The 16,076-nt window shown below is 42.4% G+C and overlaps 2 protein-coding genes across 5 annotated transcripts in view; one reads left to right on the forward strand and one right to left on the reverse strand.

Annotated features, from left to right (window-relative positions):
* UBP1 (upstream binding protein 1) overlaps positions 1 to 16,076 on the forward strand; it is a 55,965-nt gene that overhangs the window by 16,636 nt on the left and 23,253 nt on the right. For 2 of the 3 annotated variants that reach the window (XR_331971.3, XM_006121750.3), the window contains exons 4-8: positions 3,377 to 3,482; positions 4,093 to 4,199; positions 6,001 to 6,153; positions 6,285 to 6,395; positions 6,939 to 7,046. Coding sequence is in view for 2 of the 3 variants with exons in the window: in XM_006121750.3 (XP_006121812.1) it covers positions 3,377 to 3,482; positions 4,093 to 4,199; positions 6,001 to 6,153; positions 6,285 to 6,395; positions 6,939 to 7,046 (585 nt within the window). In the remaining variant the exon portion in view is untranslated. The remainder of the gene's footprint in view (positions 1 to 3,376; positions 3,483 to 4,092; positions 4,200 to 6,000; positions 6,154 to 6,284; positions 6,396 to 6,938; positions 7,047 to 16,076) is intronic. The other variant, XM_006121751.3, reaches the window with a different exon arrangement.
* The window catches only part of FBXL2 (F-box and leucine rich repeat protein 2), a 108,569-nt gene continuing 103,286 nt past the window's right edge, over positions 10,794 to 16,076 (reverse strand). For both annotated transcript variants that reach the window (XR_012901888.1, XM_075921837.1), the window contains exon 16: positions 10,794 to 14,748. The gene's annotated coding sequence lies outside the window, so the exon portion shown is untranslated. The remainder of the gene's footprint in view (positions 14,749 to 16,076) is intronic.

A 16,076-nucleotide genomic window follows, 5' to 3' on the forward strand; every position in this document is an offset into this window, starting at 1 on the left:
TGCTGCCAGGGAGTGCAGGCATGCATCATCCTTTAGGCACCCTCCCCTGCTGAGCCACCTTTCTGGGTGGATTCGCTGTAGTCCGGTTCGGTGGGCCCTAGTGCACAATGTGTATCTTGGGGGTTTAATCCTTTCCTGTCTGTGCTCTAGCTAGGAGACAGGAAGCGGCTGCTTCCAGCCAGGGGTAGCTGTGAGTACTGATCACCTTAGAAAAGCAAATCCTAAGTGTCTTGCTGACGGTCACACCAGTGGTTGCTGGGCAAAAATCCCATATCCTGAGACTCCCAGACTTATCAATAGTGCTAACCAATTTTTTTCTGTGTACACTCCTATTTTTAGGTTGCCAGACAAATGCTCATAGATTATTTGTTTGGTGGTGGTTGTTTTTTTTTCCTAAGAACCTGAAGGACACCTTGGAGAAATTAAAATATACACTCTGTTGTTAGTGCTCTGAATGAGAGGGAGTTGTCATATCGGTAACTTTTTTTGTCTTCCAGTGATGACTGTGCATTTGAGAACTTAGTTGGCAAGTATAGTCTTACAGTTTGCTTTTGCTTAGTTATTCAGACAGGGAACTTATTCTGTGATACTTCCAGCAACGAGTATTTGATGTGAGCATCACATTGCTGGATTTGTGGACCTTTGATCTGAAACACTGTCATTATTTGTGTTGTTCCTCTCCTGTTGTGACACAAGTTGCAGATTTCTGCCATCTTTTTCCATTGGGGCTTTAAGTAGCATTTCAGTGTACCCGATGGGCAGGGCTGGCCAAGCAGCGGCGAGCCATGCTCGCCAGCCACGCAGTTCAGCATGCTGCGCATGTGCTGATCGTGCTGCGGTGCCGTGCCGGGCTATAATCTACTCGCCCATGGTGAGTAGATTACCTAAATTGTCGAGCCCTGCTGATGGGAACCCACGGCTGTTGAGAGGTATTTGTTGTTTTTACTGGTTAAATACACGTATCGTGACTAACGTTTAGATGAATATTTGAGATCAGGGTTACTTTGCAAGTCAAACTGCTAAATTTACTGCTTTTAATCTGAAACGTTTTCTGTTTAGACACTGAAATACTTGTTGGTTATGAAATATTTTCTACAGTGGGATATTTTTGCATTGAAGAAAACTGCTACAGATATTTCAGGTTCCCAATAAGCTTAACAATTTAATTTGAGAAGTAATGTTTACCTTTTGTTTTTTCAACTTGTTTTCATGCTGAAAGCTACAGTAGGTTAATGGCAAGAATATGGATAAAGCCAAAGCACAGTATTTGAAAGCTTTGTCCATTTGGCAACTAAGGATGTTAAATGTTGGTTAATTGAATAGTCAATTAACCTCATGAGTTCTTATCAGTTAATCGACTATTAAATAGTCCCTGGGGCAGGGCTGGCAGCCAGTGTGCTCTGGCCTCACTCCCGAGGAGCACTCTGTCACTCCACACTACTACATCTGTGTCAGAGGCAGCAGTGTAGGGCGCCAGGCCGGAGCTTACAATGGCCAATTTGAAAACCAGCTCCCCTTGCGGACTGGTAGCCTGTTGTCCAGTGCTGCTGCCTCAGATAAAGAGGAAGCAGTGCAGGGTGACAGTAGCCCTTCTCTAGGGGGTGTTTGAGCTCCTAGACCCAGTGTGAGCTGGAACTGAGTTGGGCTGCTGCCCGACTGGCTCCTAATACACTTTAAATGCAGAGCAGCTGCAGCAGGGGTAGGTCCTGGACCTGGTGTGAGTCAGGACTGAGATGGGCTGCTGGCAGCCTGCTAAAAACGTGGTGGGGGAGGGAAATGTGTGTAGTCTATAGCATTAACCTATAAGCTTTTGCTTATAGGTTAATTGACTAGACTATTACATCCCTATTTGGCAACCCTTTGTGAACTGCCAGTTTCTGTATCTCCCTCTGTATAGTATAGTAATTTTACCTGTTGCTGTGCATGTTCACATAAATGGGCAGAGAGAGAGGCACCCATCTCTTAATTACATTTAAACTGCAGAGCTGCAGCAGAGGTAGCTCCTGGATTCAGTACCCCCTTATCGTGGCCAGCCCCAAGTGCCAGCGAAACGTGCTGAGCAAGCCTGACAAGGGGCAGCCCACGGGTGGGTTTGATTTGGAACATGGCTCAGTGCATCTCATTTAATCACTCCCTCTCCCGTCTTCCCCTAAGGCCCTGGCAGCTTGGGGAAACCTCAGCGAGTGTCTGCCCGCCACGCATATCCTGGAGTCAGGAGAGGAAGCCAGAGGGCCGTGGCAACCCCAGGCAGGCTGGCTGGGCCCGGGGAAGGCAATGCTGAGTCAGCAGAGGGGCGTTTGACCTGCCTATTTGTGTCCTCAGCTTCACCAGAGCAAAGCTAAAGCCACTTTGGGGTGGGGGCTGCACACTGGTTGCCCAACACGCTGGGTAGCAGCACCCAGGCTCCTCACGAGCCTGGCAGGAGACGGGCAGAGCCTGGCCAGGGCGGGTAGACAGAGGAGATGTGCCCACACCACGTGAACCCTGCTCAGTCCTCGGCCACTTGCCCTGCTCTGCCCCTCAGGCTGCCGTGCACCCGGACTGAGCCACACAGCACCCACCCAGGACAAAGCCCCAGAGATGGGTGCACTCTGGTCCTTGCCCGTGAGCCCAGCGGCCTCCTGCTGTGAGTGTGCAGCATTCAGCGTCCATCCTGGGCTCACTCCAGCCAAACAGAGAGCCCAGCCACACCATCTTGGCTGCCAGAGCCTCCTAGGTGCCCGAGAGATATGGACAGGCTCCCTGAGCACCCAGCCCAGGCAGAGGCGTTAATCCCACCTGCCCAGTCGAGGGCTCCACGCAGCACTGCCAGCGGCATCGGCCCAGTTTGTGACAGGAGACCTGCCCATAGAGCACCCCCAGCCCGGCCAGTCCGCATCTACCCAAGACCAGCCTGGGAGCACTCAGCTAGCCGAGCCATTGCGCTGCACCTGCCTGGGCTTTAGTCTTTGGCTCCCAGCCCAGTGTCAGGCGACCTCTTCCCTTCCTGCTGTGTGTGAGCGGGACTACCAGGAGAATGGTACCAGCTCAGTGTGTGGGACAGGCAGAGAGTGGAGCAGCGGCTGAGCTGTCCCCAGAGTAGCTGGCTCATCCCAGGTCCTTGCCAGTCCCAGACTTTTCCCTTCCACACCGCACTGAATATGGGTGGTAGGGGAGGGGGAAGCAAGTAGAGTAGTCGAGTACTTGACTCGACTACTCCCTTACAGCCCCAGACTGTATACTAAATAAGTGGATTAAGTACTTCCCATTGATTGTGTTCTAAGTGTGTGGTATTTATGCATTTCAGAATATTTGTAATACTTTATCTTTAATGTCCTCTTGAATGTGTACTTATTCAAATTCTAATTTTTATCTATTTTTTTTCCTCTTTGACTAGAGTATAATAAGAGTTGTGTTCCATGATAGAAGGTTGCAATACACAGAGCACCAACAGCTAGAAGGCTGGAAGTGGAATCGCCCTGGGGACAGACTTCTTGATTTAGGTACATCTACTAGTTACCTTACTCTGTGTAGAGTTAAAACGGGAGACAGTCTTTATATGAATCATGTCAATTCATATGTCAATAGCGGGGAGACCAAAAGTGTACATACCAATGTCCATATTCTGCTTGTTCTGTTAGGGTACTTGAGAGTTTTATATAGATGTTTACAACCATGTTACATTTTTAATTTTCCATAAATACCCATAACTGCTTTCACCTAACATTACAAGAAACAACAGCAAAACACTAAATAATTCAGTTATGCCTTTTTTTGTCCTTTGAGAGCAAAATGTGTTCTGGTAATCAGGAATACAAGACAAACATCTTTATTGGTAATGCTGTAAAAACTTTCATTATTGAAATTTTGTATGACATGCAGTAAAACTGATGACCACCTCAAATTATTCCCCAGAAATTAAGTACATATCTCTGTCTTTATCAGACTACTACTCTTGTGAATGGATCTAAGTTTGTCGTCCCTTATATAGTGATTCACAGTACAATTTACTGTAGCTGAGTTTGAAGATTAATGGGGTTCTGTTCAAAACAAATAATTCAAGTCCTTTGTGTAAGATGTTCCTATAACACACACACTTTCATTTTTATGTAGATATTCCGATGTCTGTTGGCGTCATTGATATAAAGACTAATCCAAGCCAGCTCAATGCAGTTGAATTTCTGTGGGATCCTGCAAAGCGTACATCTGCCTTCATTCAGGTTTGAAATTTTTCTTCACTGGATGTGTATGGATTTGCTCTTTGGTCATGAATGTGATAAGTTGTGCTATATAATTGTTTCCTATATGATTATTCTAATAAAAAGCAAAATCCTATTAAGTCCCATTAATTTTGGAAACTTAGATCCGTTCAACTGTATGTGCTGTGGGTGATATTGATTTTTTTTTTTCATCTGGGTATGAGGTGTTTTTAAACATAGCTTAAAACAGAAGCAGCTTTATAAAACAGATCAATAAATTGACTCTTTTTTTTTAAATGAAAATTAATGATTAACTCGTACATCTTTTATAGATAAGTATTTAGGGATGTATAATTTCAAAGCAGTTTTTGTAAGCATCACTTGTTCCATTACTTCAGTTCTGGTTAATAGGGTCTAATCTCTTAAAAATGCATTCCATGAGGACCCCTAGTATGAGGACAGAAATAAGACTGGACCTGCCTTACTAATAGAAAGCATTTGAAATCACTAGATTTCAAAATAGATTTTCAGTTCTCTTACCTAATTGATAAGATGTTAATTTCTTGAAAGACTGTTTCTTATATTCAAGTTAGTATTTTTTCCTAAGTATTTTTTTCCCTGCATAGGAGTGCTTTGGTTAGAATCTTCTATATTATGTTATAGTCTTCCTTCTGGAAAATTGTCTCAAACCCATTAGTATGGGGGGGAAGTGCCAAGTGAGAGTTAGCAATGTTCCTTAGCCTGCTAGCCTAGGTAGATTATTTCCAGATTGGCAGTAAATAATGTACACTGTACCCTAACAGTAATAATTCTTCCTTTTGTCAAGGAGTAGCACAATTATTACAATTATCAGCATGGTAGCAGTGTTAGTATCTGCAAAACCAACAAGGAGGCCTGTGGCACCTTAAAGACTGACCGATTTATTTGCGCATAAGCTCTCTGTATCAGGTTTCCATGGAAGGGAGTAGAGTGTGTAATGAGCCATCTATTTAATTGTGTTCGTACAGTTATGTTGTCATCCTTGTAGAATGTGCTAGTGACACAAAGAAAAGCTTATTTGACTCTTACTGTATGGAAGGTAAGAGTGCCTAGTATGGAGGCATTAGTGATTTATTTACTATTTGATGCCCTACAATATTGTGACTGTTGTATTGTTTCCTGATAAAGTGCATTCTTTTTGTACCTTTTTACTGGATGGTACTCGTATGTCTCATAAAACCCCTGCCTTTATTCTAGTATTTTCAAAAAAGCTGTAGAACATTAGGTATCAAATCCACTGCTATTCGGGTGCCTACCTCCATTAGCCTCTTTTTTTTTTTTTTTTTTTTTTTTTAAATCCCAGCCTTAAATCAGATTTGAAAATCATTCTAGTAAATGGTTTTGATAGAAATTTCAAGGTATTATATTAAAATATCCTGCTGTTCAGGCTAGCTGACTTGTACCTCTGGGCACTAGTACCTGGAAAAAATTAAATGTATTCATTATGATTAATGTAGCTGTTCTGCTATTCAAAAGTATGAGATTTTGATAAGGACTTTTTAGTTGTACTTGATGTGGTTCTTTAATTTTGTGAAAGATACAGGAGAGTTTACAAGTGATGTATTGATAGGTTTAGACTTTTCCCTATTCAGTGTCTTCCAAAGCCTGTGGGGCTGGCAAAGATACAGGTGTTTGGTTTTGCCTGCCTTGGATTTCCAGTTTAATTTCCTGAATAAGCCGTAAATTGTTGCCTAGCCTGTTGGAGACATTTATATAATAATGGTAGTGGCAGAAGTATTAAGAATATGCTCAGAATGGAGTACAGCTTCATTTTGTTTTTCAGGTACATTGCATCAGCACTGAATTTACCCCACGTAAACATGGAGGTGAAAAAGGAGTTCCTTTTAGGATTCAGGTTGACACTTTTAAGCAGACTGAAAATGGAGACTACACGGATCATTTGCATTCAGCTAGCTGCCAAATCAAAGTTTTTAAGGTAATAATGGTCCCCAGTAAATTTTTTAGACCTAGATAAAGGGTTTACATGATATTGGCTGATTTCAGACCTATATTTCAATTGTTAAAACTGCTTTCTATCTGTTTGTTCATGTACCTATTCATTTTTAGCCAAAAGGAGCAGACAGGAAACAGAAAACAGACAGAGAAAAGATGGAGAAGCGAACTGCACATGAAAAAGAAAAGTATCAACCTTCATATGATACCACAATTCTTTCAGAGGTAATACAAAGGACCTACTCCACATATTTATGAAGAAAAATGATCTAGAGACAATATACAAATATTAGCAGTAAATAAATTATATTCTGAAAAGGGGTGGGGGACTGTTACAGTATAAACAGACACAAAGGTAGGCTTTTTATTGTAACAAACTTGTCTCAAAGAAAAACATCAGTGGCCTTTAAGATTCTGAGTAAATTTCACATGGATATATAATAGATATTTGCACTCAAATACCCTTGGGGAGAGCACTGTTTGTGCTGAATTCTAAAACAAGTCTCAGGTACAGATCTAAAAACCTTGCAGCTAAAAATACACAAACTGGGGTTTAGGATTTAATTATACCTGTCAATTTGAGCTCAAAACCATATTTTTAGAGACTGAGTTTATGGCTAGAGCTTCACTGGGTATTTTCTTTTTCTTTTAAACACCAGTGAGTTCCGTATAGTTTTCTAAAGATGGCAAAAGTTTTTAAAAGGCTTTTAGATCTTTCCTCACTGTATAACGAAAAGAAATTGATCCAAATCTTTGGTGTTTGTCCAGATGAGGCTTGAGCCTATAATTGAAGATGCAGTTGAACATGAGCAGAAAAAGTCCAGCAAGCGGACTTTGCCAGCAGACTACGGTGATTCTCTGGCAAAGCGAGGCACTGTAAGGGACTTCTGCTTACCTTTTCATTGTGCAAGATACCTTGTGCAGTGTTAGATATAGGAGAAACTTCCATGATGAAAAATAAAAACACATTTTGACTGCCTTGGCTTAATTTCATTCACTCTTGTTTACACCAATTATTCTGCTTCAGTGAGGAATGCTTCCTAAATCTAACACTTAAGACAAATTGTTGCAAAGGGACTGCGTGATTCTTTTAAAAAACAAGAATTTTCAGTTTACACGTGCATTTCCTTTATTGAAATAGCTAGATGTTTTTTAAAAGCTATTTGCTTTCTTTATATATATGTAATCCCTGAAAATGAAGATAATAGCAACATTTAGTTAAAGCATGTATGTTTTATCCCATATTATCCACGTGTTTAATGTAGGTTTCCGTATACCTTTGTACTTTTAAAGCCCCATGTATTGTTGGAGAGTTTGATTATAGTAATAATACTTTGTTTCCTCTGGCCATATGCATCTTGTTCTCCTTTTGCTTCTGTCAGATACAGTGAGACTTAATGTTAATGAGCACTATTTTTCTCACAGCATGCGGACCATCTTATTTAATCCTGTGTCTGCGTAAAAGAAGCAAATATATATTGTATGCTTTCCCTGTCAAGTTCTAACCTTTTAGATGTTTAAGTTGACATGGTGAATGATAAAGATATCCAAAAATATTCATTACTTAAGGTAGATTTTAGCAAATTTTGGGGCAAGTTATGATCCTGCATCGATCTGTTAGTGAATTTGGTCATATATTAATGTCCATCAGTGAAAGTGATTTGACTTAATCCACTGAACCAGCAGGTTTTGTTCATATTAGGGATGTCTACATGTACATGACAATACGATTAGCCGATAAGCCTAGGCTATACCTCTGTATCGGAGGCAGCAGGTAGTTTTAAGTGAACTTAAAAGCCAGTTCACCCCAGCACCAGCTCCACTGTACCTGTCAGAGGCAGCAGCAGGGGGTAGTGGAGGCTGCCACAAAGCAGCCTCTCTCCACTGCAGGCCCAAGTGCCCCTATGCCTTGGAGCAGCCTTGGTCCCCAGTTAGCCTGGGCCTGCCGTGGGCAGAGACTTCTTCACAGCAGCAGCCCCTGTCCACAGGGGGGTCGAAGCTCCCCATGGACAGAGGCTGCTTTGTGGCAGCAGCATGGGGTGGCAGGCAACCTGTTTGCGAGGGGAGCAGGTTTTTTAACTGGCTCCCCTCTCGGATTGGCTCCCCCAGCCACCGCTGATAGAGAGGCAGCAGCGCAGCATGGCAAGGGACTCCCCGGGAGTGGGGATGGTGTGCACTGGCTGCCAGCCCCGTTCCTGGGCACTATCGAATAGTTGTGTAACTGATAATATTTTATGCTGTTAAAGGACTATTCAGTTAACATCCCTAGTTCATATTTTCTGGACACCTCTTCCTCTAAATCACTTCTGTGCATCAGCGTTCCCCTTCACAAATTAATCCCTTTGTACGCTATTCCAAGTTCAGCTCGTTCATTTGTCAAGGGAAGGGACCTGTTCGTTCTTTATGAAATGCCACACACAACTGAGGCACAATACCAAACAAGCATTAGAGAGAGTGGGCTGAATTCTTTGGAAACTTAGTTTTACTAGATGTACTAAACACTGGGCTGTCTGGAATTACCTAATGCTATTCTTAGTATAATACTGGCAACCTGGAATAACTCGTTCCATAGTTGAAGCTGTTATATTCCTTCTACAGTATCTGTTGTCAACCCAGACATTCTTTTGTTGCTGGGCAGGCTGTCCATCAGCAGACATATACAATGGGGGGAGGGGAAAAAATCAGTGCTCAACGGGACACGTCTCATCTAAAGCATGTGAAGGTTAGAAATGGGAACAGGTGACTGGTTAACCTGTTACACAGTAAGCATTACTCTTATCAAGCGATGCTTACAAGTAACTGGTTAACCAGCAGCTCTGAAGAGCCGTCCCTGCCTGCGGCCTACTTACCCATGGGATCCTGCTTAATCGGATAACTGGTTAAACATAACATTTAACTGGTTAACGGATTAAATGAGACTTTATATGCCTAATTAACATTTCTAATTAGATAGAGGCAGCTGTTCTAGATGGTGAGGCTAGACTTTGCATGTTTGTTTTTTAACTTCTTTTTTCATTTATTCCTTAATTGGGTATTCTGAGATATGGAAACTGGTGAGTTACTTCCCACGGAATGGCATCTGGCTGACAATCACCCGCAGCAGTTTTTCTCCCTATGCTTAGTGAATCTGCTTAGATTTGGTCTCCTGCTAAATGGATATTTCTGCTGGTAGTTGTCAGGCAGATGCCATCCTGTGGGAAGGAGCTCTCCAGTTTTCTTCCCACTGAAGTGCTGGAAAAGCAGAGCTTAGTCTCTAAAGCAGGGTTTCCCAACCTATGGGTAAGGACCCAAATATGGGTCGCCATTACATTTCAAAATGGTCACCAGGTGTCTCCCCAGGTGGCTCTTAAGGAGCCATTCACACATTTTTTGAATTGTCCTGGGTCAAGTCTTGCTGAATTGTCAAAATGGTTACCCATCTGGAAAAGGTTGGGAACCACTGTTCTAGAGGAAGGTAGAAATTCTATTAGATTTGGCAAAAATAGACCAGGCACTTTTTATAGGTAACTGAGCAACAAAATGGCAAATTAATTTTAATGTTGATAAATACCAAGTAATGCACATTGGAAAAAATAATCCCAACTACACATACAAAATGATGGGGACTAATTTAGCTGAAACCACTCGAGAGATTTTGGTGTTATTGTGGATAGTTCTCTGAAAACATCCACTCAATGTGCAGAGCAATCAAAAAAGCAAAATGAATGTTAGGAATTATTTAAAAAGGGATAGAGAATAAGACAGCGAATAGTTTACCTCCTCTATTAATCTGTGACATGCTCACCTCTTGAATACTGTGTACAGATGTAGTCATCTCATCTCAAAAAAGATATATTTTCATTGGAAAAGGTTCAGACAGGGGCAACAAAAATGATTAGGGGTTTGAAATGGGTGCCATATGAAGATGGATTTAAAAGATTGGGATTTTTCTTTCACCTTAGAAAAGAGGAGACTAGTGGGGGATATGATAGAGGTCTATAAAATGACAGGTATGGAGAAAGTGAATAAGGAAAAATTATTACTTGTTCCCATAATTTAAGAACCAGGGGTCACCAAATGAAATTAATAGGTTTAAAACAAATACAAGGAAGTATTTCTTCACTCAGTGCACGGTCAACCTGTGGAACTTCTTGCCAGAGGATGTTATGAAGGCAAGGACTTTAACAGGGTTCAAAAAAAGAACTACAGTGAAACTCCATTAGTCCGGCATCCAATGCTCCAGTACTCCTGATGGTCCGGCACCATCAGGAACCCGGAAGTGCTCCAGGCAGCCGAACAATTGGAGCTGCTCTCCACCCAGCTTCCCCGATTCAGCTACTGCTGAAACTGACCAGCAGCTGAATCGGGGAAGCCGGGGGGAGAGCAGCTGGGGTGCTGCCGGGTTGGTCCTGCAGCGCTGCCCCTCAGCGCTGCGGGAGCACCCCGGCTGCTCTGTCCCAGGTGTCCCCGATTCAGCCGCTGCTGAAACTGACCAGCAGCAGCTGAATCGGGGATGCCTGGGGCAGAGCCAGACTATCGGGGGGGGGGGGGGGGGGGGGGCTATGAGGAGTCTGGGGTGGCATTTCCCCCTACCCCACCCCAGACCCTTCATAGCCCCCCCCCCCCCCCCTTCTGATAGTCCGGCATATCTGATAATCCGGCACCCCCTGGGTCCTAAAGGTGCCGTATTATTGGAAGTTTACTGTAGATAGATGTATGGAGGATAGGTCCATCAATACTTTACTTTAAGCCAAAATGGGTAGGAATGGTGACCCTAGCCTCTATCTGTCAGGGGTTGGAAATGGACGTCAGGAGAGGGATCAATAGATGATTACCTGTTTCTTTTCACTGTCTCTGGGGTATCTGCCATTGGCCACTGTCAGAAAATAGGATACTTGGCTAAGATGGACTTTTAGTCTGACCCAGTTTGGCCGTTCTTATGTTCATTCACTGCCCTCTTTCTTCCCTTGTAGTGAGGAATTGTAAATGCAGGAGACTGTTGTTGCATTAATCCTGCAATTCGTGTCCTGGCTATCTGGAGAGACCCTGTAGAACCACAAGCTGAAGGCTTTCAGTGATGAAAGGGCTGCATGCTATGAGCCATCATTGTCAAACTTTATAATCTTTGCAAATGTGAAGTTTATAATATGCTGAATATTAGGTTTTTGCAAGTGTAAAGCTCATACTGCACAGAGCTTAATATTTTTTAAATGAAAGTTACTGCATATACTCATTCATAAGGTGACTTTTTTTGGAAAAAAATCCCACTGTGAAGAGTGTGGGTCAGCTTATGAAAGGGTTCTTCCCGTGGCTCAGAAAGAAACGCGAGCTGAAGGACTTGCTGCCGGCACAGAGCCTCTTAGCTCCCACTGGCTGGAAATAGCGAATAGCAGACAATAGGAGCTGAGAGGGTCCATGGCTGCAGCTGGCACTGATGAGCTGAGACTGGAAGTCTGCACTCTGGAGTTGGCTTATAAATGGGTCAGTGACTTTTTACCATTTTTTCTCTTAAGTTTGGGGGATTGGCTTATAATCAAAGGGGCTTATGTTCGAGTGTATATGGTAATTAAAATAGAAAATTAGAATACAAAAACTTGAGTTTATAGTACTTAACTTTTTGATGGTATTTATGTAATGGGTGGCAACTCAAGCAACATTGTTTCTAATATACTTCATCTCAGTTTAACTCTTTACAGAAGCACAGGCTAGAGTTCTGCCTTAAGTCAGGGTGGGATATTTGATATAAGCCTTGATAAATGAATGCTAATAGTTTCTTGTCAGTGTCAGAGAGAGAGACATACATTTTTCTTAGTAAAACACTTTTAATGCACACACCACTTATAAATAGCATAAAATGTGGTAAATAGTAATTGAAGTGCTATGAATAACCTTTAAATAAAAGCTACTAAACAGTAAATCTGCTGATGTTCCTTATGCAGACTTCCCCCTTTTGTTTGTTACAATCAAATATAAGATTTTAATATAATTTTTTGGTGCACTATAGTGCACCTATCAAAAAGTTGCTTTCTCATTCTTTAGAGAGTCACCATAGTGTGTCACCAGGACTCTTCTAAACTTGAGAAATGGCAGCATGTTAGTCCTTTAAATACTCAAGAACCTTGTTGGCAAATATTGTGGGGCTTCACAGCTAGCAACATTCTAGGGTTGCCAGATGGTTTAACCAAAAATACCCCCCCCCCAAAAAAAATTCGGGGGGGGGGGGGAGGAGAGGAAGAGAGACCAAAGTTGTTGAGCAAAAAAAAAAAGGACCCGAGAGTTATTAAGCAACCAAAAAATAAAACCCAGCATGGCCCCTTTAAGAACAGGGGCTGGGCTCTGCCTCTCCTAACAGGCAGCCAGTGGCCATATTGTCTCCCTGCTTCAGACCAGACAGCTTCCCTGCAGAACCAGGTAGGGTTGCCAGGTGTCCGGTATTGACCCAGACAGTCTGGTATTTTTGCCTCCTGGCAGGGGAAAAAGAAATCAGAAAATACTGGACATTTTAGGTGTCCAGTATTTTCTGAATGCTTTTACCAGACAGGAGGCGAAAATACCAACTGTGCGGGTCAGTACTGAACAGCTGGCAACCCTACAACATTCTAAGCCTCGGATTAATAACTGCCAGATGCTCTCAGTTGTGGGGAAACAGAAATTTGCATCCTGTATGCAAAGTTGCATAGGGTTTGGGACCCAGCCATCACAGCAAACAGTCTCTTGGTTCCATCAGTCATCTGTTGAGTCCAGGGGCCTGCTTTTAACTGCTGTTTTAACCCCCAATCAGTGATCTCTGATTAGTTCAGCTCTCTGAGGGTGACTAGGGTATGACTGCCAGGGGAGTGGCCCACAGTGAAAACTTCCTAAACAGTCTCTCACCAGCCACTGAAAATGTCTGGTAACTACCACTCTGTTCCGTAAGTTTTTGGATCTTTCTGCGTTGCCATGACCTATTCTCTGCATGTGTGCAGAAAGTCAGACTTGGTATCAAAGTAAGATGGTCACATGCAGGATGTCTTTTTTTTCCATGTGATTCTATCTACTTCCTCCACACTACTGCATTATCTTCCACTTCTTTGGAGAAACAAAGCCAAATGATGCAATATAGAACACACATAGGAGGGTTCCACTTTGTTTAAAGGTTATCATAGTAAACCTTGTTGAGCCCCATAGCATGTACCTAGTATTTCTTTATGTTGTTGGGTTTTTTTTTTAAAGTATCTCTTATTATATTCAAGTTAAATGCCAAAAAGGTGTACCGTGTGCAGCATAGCTGATTTAGCATGACCGGGACAGTAATTTTGTCATCCTCTGACTGTTTAAAGTAACTTATTACATTAATAGAAATTCTAATTGTTTGGTCATGCTAGACTAAATGCTATTTGGGATAGGAACCCTATATTTTTATATTTTCTTTGACGTGCCATTATGGGGGGGTTCTGTAAATTTAGTCATGTTGATCAAGCAGGTGACGTGCATTCTAAATCAAAGGATCTGATAAACTAGAAGGCATCCATACTGTGTTCAAGAGTGTGTGTTCAGGGGCACCTGTGTGCAAATGGCTTTTTACACATTCTAGATCTTTAAAAAGATAGTTATAACCCTTTTTGGAGAAAGTCTGGAAGATCTCTGTCTCTCTTTTAGAGCAGGTGGCAGTTGAGGCTTCAGCATCTCTTACTGCTTACTGTGGAGTTTGTTGTTTGTTTTTATTATGGATTTGGTCAGGGTTTGTCCAGAGCTGTCTTTCTGTTTTCTTTGAGCAGAAACTTTTGGGGAATTACTTAGCTCAGCTTATGGAATTTAAGAAGCTGAGCATGAGCTTCTAGGAGCTTTCTTAAGGTTAATCCTTTTGTCCAAGGTCTGAGCTACACTTGGAGAAAAAAAAGGAAGAGAACCAGAGTGCTAGAGTCATGTTCCTTGTCATTTGCAAATGAATCTTAGTGTGTTGTCTAAGTCAAAAGGGAATTCCAGTATTCTTATACCAAGGCTGTACTAACTCCATCCATATATGATCCCCAAGGGTATACAGCAGTATCCCCTCTGAAATCCTGAGCCCAGACAGGACTGCATCAGGGTCTCTTCAGTGCAGCCGGTTTCTTTTTAGTAACTTCACTTTGTATATCATAGAGATGTTACATTTGGGAAAATCCTCAGTTTTTCACCAAAACAGTGGAAATGTGGCTATCACAAGAATAATACCAAAGGTGCCCTCTTAATTAAGCATTCCTAAGAGTCTCATCTTATATGTTTGTGGTCAGTGGCCTGGGACTTCAGATCTTGGTTAACTATTTCATCATGTTCCTGGCTAAAGCTGTTCAGCAAACTTCAATTTAAATAATATTTCAGAATGCCCAGGTAATTCTGTAATGACAAGCAAATACTTAGAAAATGGCTGAAGCTGCAAATGCATCATCTCACTCTTTAGGATAGTGAAGGACTGATGAATCTGGAAGACTTCAGGGGTGTCCTCCAGCTGCAGTGGGAAGCACCTACTGGCCAGTCCTCTCCTCCTATTACTTTAACTGTTGTGGAGGTCAGCATGCTAGTGCTTCTTAGCCTTGTGGTGGAGCAGCCATCTGACATTCTTGAAGCCCCAAAGATGCATCTGTGAAAGGGTTAAATAAACAATGTAGGTTTGTATTAAAATCCCTTTGAGTTGTATATTCTAAGGAAGGATAGAGAGAGAAAACCTACCTTCAGGGTGCACATTACAGAGTACGCTTTCCCCATCCATTCAGATGCCCTTGGTTTATAGAGATCAGAACATTCTTTCAAGTGTTGCTGATTATACAGTATCTGGTAACAGGGATGAAGGCAGCTCTGCAGCTGCCCATTGAAAAACTGTTGAATTGCCTAATCCTGACTTTAGGGTGTTTGGGTGATGTTTAATTGGTGGCACCTTTATTCTTCACAGTAGGGATGGTAAGATGTGTATACATCAGAGAAGTACAGGGCTTCACTTGGAATTGTCTTCGTTATTGATCCATTATGGCTATATCATACCCTCTGGGAGTGAATTTAAGAGGCCGACATTCAGACCACTAGCTGGGACTCAGAGCAACATTCATGTGCATCTGATTAGGGATGTAAAATCCAATTTAATTGGTTAACCAGTTAACAGCTTAACTGGTATGGGGGATGGGGAGAGGGGGATGCCCCGGCCCAAGGGGGTATGAGGTCTGGTGGGGGCTGCCTGCAGGTGGGGGGGGGCTGTTCCCCGGGTACCCTTTAACCATTACCCAGTAACTGTGATCGATTAAGGGTGATGCTTAACCAGGTAATCAGTTACCCGTTCACATAATAAAGTAAGTAATTAAGAAATTCATCTGCAAACACCTGGAAGATAAGGTGATAGGTAAAGAACAAATCATGTCAAACCTGATAGCTTTCTTTGATAGTATAAGAAGTCTTGTGGATAAGGGAGAAGCGGTGGACATGGTATACCTAGACTTTAGTAAGGCATTTGATACAGTCTCGCATGATATTATTATCAATAAACCAGGCAAATATAACTTAGATGGGGCTACCGTAAGGTGGGTGCAGAACTGGCTAGATAACGGTTCTCAGAGAGTAGTTATTAACGGTTCACAATCCTACTGGAAGGGCATAACAAATGGGGTTGTGCAGAAGTCTGTTTTGGGACCAGTTCTGTTCAATATCCTCTTCAACGATTTAGATATTGGCATAGAGAGTATTCCTATTACGTTTGCAGATACCAAGCTGGGAGGGGTTACAACTGCTTTGGAAGATAGGGTCATAATTCAAAACGGTCTGAGGTAAATAGGATGAAGTTTAATAAGGACAAAAGCAAAGTGTTTCATTAAAGATGGAACAATCAGTCTCACACATACAGCATGGGAAGCAACTGTCTAGGAAGGAGTATGGCAGAAAGGGATCTAGAGGTCCTAGTGGACCACAAGCTAAATGAGTCAA

The sequence above is a fragment of the Pelodiscus sinensis genome, chromosome 2, assembly GCF_049634645.1.
Source record: "Pelodiscus sinensis isolate JC-2024 chromosome 2, ASM4963464v1, whole genome shotgun sequence".
NCBI classification, from domain to species: Eukaryota; Metazoa; Chordata; order Testudines; family Trionychidae; genus Pelodiscus; species Pelodiscus sinensis.